Raw genomic sequence first — 4625 nt, 5'->3', positions numbered from 1 at the left:
CAACTGTACTTGGCTACAAGAAAGTGCTCCTAGTCCAGAACGTGGGGGTTTATCGGGAAACAGGACTGAAATAATTACAAGAAAGGATTACAGGAGATGACACTAAACCTTTAACACTTGAACTGTGTCCTCCACTTATGGGGAGCACAAAAGGACACAGATTTGGGTAACTATTTGAAACAGATAACCTCGATAAAGAACATTTCACAAAGAAAATCCTGGAGAAAAGGAAAACCTGAAACCAGAAATACCTCCATCGGTGAAGAGTCGATAGATTTGTATAAGATAATACTGACAAATTTATTTAACAAGATAAGAAGTCCTGTTAGAAGAGCCAGGTGAAGTCAACACTCCAAAAATTCAGCATACCTTTTCCATCAGTGCATCTTAGCTCTTGTATACTGGTACGCAGGACTTCACATGCACTATTAAATTACAATTTAAGAACTTTCTAAGGAGACCAAAAGGGGAAAAAAAAAATCACTTCACCTAGGACACTAATGAAAAGCCTGGTGCATGCAACAAGTCTTATCGCAGCACTCAAGAACGGCGGGTCATTTTATCACCCAGGCTCACTTTAAAATTCAACTCTGGGATGCACCTACGCAGTATTACACCTCATATGGCCGCTCTAGCCCAACAACGTGACCGCACACGTGCCTGCTCGGCACGGCCCAGCGCGCACACAGCGAGTGCCGCTCCGCAAGATGAAGGCGCTGATGCTTTTCACGCTGCTCCCACTTGTTACTCCATCCTCCATCGCCACCGCGCCAGCATTCCCGTGCCGGCGGTGCCCGAGGCCGAGCGCACCCCGCTCGGCGGGCAGGGGGGCGGCTGTCGCGGAGCGTGTCGTGCCCGAGGGGCGGCGGCGCGGCCCGGAGTGCGGCTGTGCGAGCGGCGGGCTGAGCTGGGCTGGGCTGGGCTGGGCTGGGCTGTCTGTGCTGCCCGGCACGTACCGCCTGCAAGGATGAGTCAAGGGCAGGCGGCGCGGCCGCCCCGAGGGGCTGCGGGAACACCCCCCGCCCACCGGCCGGGCCGCACCGCACCGCCACGGGCCGCCCGGAACAGCAGCGGGCACAGCAGGCGGGGCTGCGGCCCCGGCCCCCGGCCCTGCTCCCCGCTGCCCGCCCGGGGCCGGAGGATGCGCCGCTCCCACCGCGGCACGGCCCGGCGGAGGGCGAGGGCGGGCAAGGACCGGCCCTTCCCCGGCCGGCCTTCCCCGGCTCCGACCGGCCCCTCTGGGCTCTCCCTGGCCCCCGGCCCCGCACGCGGCGCCGCCCGGGCCTCACCTGAATTTCTGGAAGCGATCCTTGTCGGCCTCGAAGAGCTGCCGCAGGACCAGCTTGGAGGCGTTCGCCTTGTGCCACTCCAGCAGCTTCTTGAACTGGGGGTCCCCGGACAGCGCCATGTCGGGGGATGGGGCGGGCAGGGCTGAGAGAACCGGGCACAGAGAACGGAGCTGCTGCCGCCGCTTCCGCTCTTATAGCGGCGGAGCGGCCTCCTGCGGCCGCCCCGCCCCGCCCCGCCCGGCCCGGCCCGGCCCGGCCCCCTCCCTCGCTCCGCGGGGGGATCCCTCGGCCGCCAGACGGGAGGGAGGAGCGATCGCGGGGCCGTGTGGGGGTGAGGCGGCGGAGGGAGCCGGAGCCGCCCGCCTGCCCCGGCCCCCTCAGCGTTCGCAGCGGCCCCGGGGCCGCGCAGCCCTCAGGGCTGTACTCTCGCTGTGGGGATCGCGGTGTCTGTCAGGGGCTGTGCCGGGCCCTGCTTGTGCGGGGCTCGGTTACAAACACTGCCCCCTCCCGGGTATCGACACCCCGGGCGGGCACGGCCGGGCCTGCGGGGACAGCGCTCGGGGGCGGCCCCAGCGCCAGCCTCGGGCAGGGCCGCGGGCACCCGCTGCACCTCCAGGGGCCGCCCTGGGTGCCCTCATCCCTTCGGCCCTTCCCACCTCCCTGTGTGCCCCCATCCATCCCTGCCCACCTCCCTGTGTGCCCCCATCCATCCCTGCCCACCTCCCTGTGTGCCCCCATCCATCCCTGCACACCTCCCTGTGTGCCCCCATCCATCCCTGCTGTACCCCATCCCTGCCCACCTCCCTGTGTGCCCCCATCCATCCCTGCTGTACCCCATCCCTGCACACCTCCCTGTGTGCCCCCATCCATCCCTGCTGTACCCCATCCCTGCACACCTCCCTGTGTGCCCCCATCCATCCCTGCTGTACCCCATCCCTGCCCACAGCTCCCCCACACCCTGCCGAGCGCTGGGCAGGCCGGCACAGGCAGGGCAGCAGCTGTGCCATCCTTCGGGGGCACAGAGCTGTTTGGGCATAAAGCAGCCTGTTGTTCAAACACGGGTATGGAAAGGAGCATGCCAAATTGCAGAGATTGTGCTCTGCTGCTTAGGGCAGTAAATCCCAGTGAAGTCATGTTGTAAGCACCTAAACCCCTTTATGGATCTGGGCCCAAATCAGTCACAGAGTGTGAACTTGACTCAGATCACGGAAATCAAAGCTCCACTCTTAAGCTGCAGAATCAGCATCTTGTTCCTTGTGCAAAACAAAAAGAATTTCATAATTGATCCTTAACAAAGGCCCTTCCACACCTCACTCGTTTCTAAGGTTTGCTTTTTTAAAGTAACTGTGTAATAGGCCAAAGCCTTTTTCTACAACAAAGTAAGTCTTAATCACTTGATACTTTTTTTTTTTTTTTGTTATGTTTTGGTTTGGTTTTGGGTTTTTTACATTTTTGGAGGCCACTCTCAGCCAGGCTGGTCATAGGTTTGGGCAATTTCCAGAAGACAAAGCCCTTTCTCTCATGCACCCAAATCTACCTGGTCATTCCTCACTGGATGTGGTTCCCTGCACACCTTCATGGAAGGCAGGAAAATGAAATGACAAGTAAAAATGGAACTCTGGAGCTGATTCCATCTAGGAGCACACAAGTGCCCAGTAAGTCTTTATGAAGAAGTTTGGGTCATTGTGCACACTGGCATGTCAGCTTTACACATTTTCCTTTCTTTTCAAGGCCTTTAGGATCAAACCCTTAATAATCCTAGACCCCAGGATGTAAAGTCCTTTGGCTTAAAAACTATCTCCCATTAGAGAGAAAAATATACTTTTTAAAAATGTTAACCTTGCTGGCAGCATTTGATAGTCAGCCATGAAATGCTCCTGACTCACCTCATTTTTCTCAAATGGATTTTGGATTTTATGAAAGTCTTACCACATCCCTACCAAATCCAGGGATCCCTTCCCCACATTCTTCCCTGAGTTTCTCTGCTGTCATTAGCAGTAGTCACTGTTCTCAGAGCACCTTCACCTCTTCCCACTGCTCAGCTTCCAGCCAAAGGTCTGCCATGTGTACAGACTTACATCTCTTGCAGGTCCTCCCAATGTCCCTGGTATTTTCTTAAATGGTGATAACGTCTCAATTTTGCTTCTACTTCTCCACATTTATTCCAGGACACCTCACTTTTCCCCTTTCTTTCCAAACTATGGAACCACATTATAACTCTGCAGCTTCTCAGAGCTCTGAATCTTGTACCTGTTCTTTTCCTTGTCACACAACGTTTGGATCCCATGGCCTTGAGCAGCACAGCTGCCCAACTGTACCTCAGTCCAAGCTTCAGTTCACTCAGCTACAACTGAGACAAAGGTCTCGATTTTGTTTCCCCTTCCCTGTCTTATCGTAGTCCTTGCACTGCTTGAATTGTCTCAAAATCCTCCAGATCCCAAACCTTGAAGATCTTTGCATTTATCTGAAGCAACCCCGAAGTCAGCAGGACTTTGTTGGCTTCACATCACAAATCTATAAGCATTCTTCTCAAGATTAATTGTGTCTGTGCAAGAATGGATAGGCTCAGGCAATCACTAAGGTAATCAATAATGTATTGATTCTAGTTCACAATGGGGACAGACTGTGACTGTAACATCACTGCCTTGCTACCAATTCTACTTTCCAGGACACTGGTTTGGTTACCCATAACTAATGTGCTTGCTGCTCACACAACATCAATTCCATTTACTTCCTTCTGTAACACTTTATTCTAAGATTTTGAGATGTCCTCTCTCATTTCATTACCCTTAAATTACACAACTTACCTGCCATTCGTGTTTTCTTTCCTTGGTCTGCTTCCTTGGTGCCAGCACTTTCTTACTTCCTCTCTTCTTTCCCTGGAATGCCCAGAGTTCCAGAGTTCAAACTGTTCCTGCAGCAGACTATGCAAATTTTACACCAGATGAGATATATCCAGGCCAGGTGAGATATATCCTGATTGTAAAGAGCACAGCACAAGGTTTGCAGCTGCTGTTGCAGGAGTTGCTGTCTCTCCATCAGCTGTGTGACAGCTGAGCACTGCAGGGACAGCGAGGCCTTGTCCCCAGTGAAAGGGCCAATTGATTCCAGAGCAGAGGGGAGAAGGAAGGTTTGGACCTGGGGGGTCAGCAGTTGAACCAGCTGTTTCTTTGCCAGCTCAGAGCTGTCAGACCAGTTCCCTCAGGAATAATTCCAAGGCAGCTCTAACGCAGATGGAAGAGAGAAGGTGGAGTCAAGGCAAAGCCTTCCCTGATGGAGGGCAGACAGGATGGACACAGCGGTGCTTCAGCTGCTCAGAACCACCCCTGCAACACA

The 4625-nt window shown here is 54.7% G+C and overlaps 1 protein-coding gene across 1 annotated transcript in view; it reads right to left on the bottom strand.

The window, feature by feature from the left end:
* Positions 1–1456, bottom strand: part of GPI (glucose-6-phosphate isomerase) — a 22366-nt gene extending 20910 nt beyond the window's left edge. The window contains exon 1 of the mRNA XM_027894525.1: positions 1290–1456. Coding sequence (XP_027750326.1) covers positions 1290–1408 — 119 coding nt within the window. The 5' untranslated portion in view covers positions 1409–1456. The remainder of the gene's footprint in view (positions 1–1289) is intronic.
* Between the last annotated feature and the right edge of the window lie 3169 nt (positions 1457–4625).

This window comes from Empidonax traillii, unplaced genomic scaffold (assembly GCF_003031625.1).
Source record: "Empidonax traillii isolate 1590-97213 ecotype Southwest subspecies unplaced genomic scaffold, ASM303162v1 scaffold432:size744455, whole genome shotgun sequence".
Lineage (NCBI taxonomy): Eukaryota > Metazoa > Chordata > Aves > Passeriformes > Tyrannidae > Empidonax > Empidonax traillii.
The sequence above is the reverse complement of the archived record's forward strand: the minus strand, read 5'-3'. Positions and strand labels throughout refer to the sequence as shown.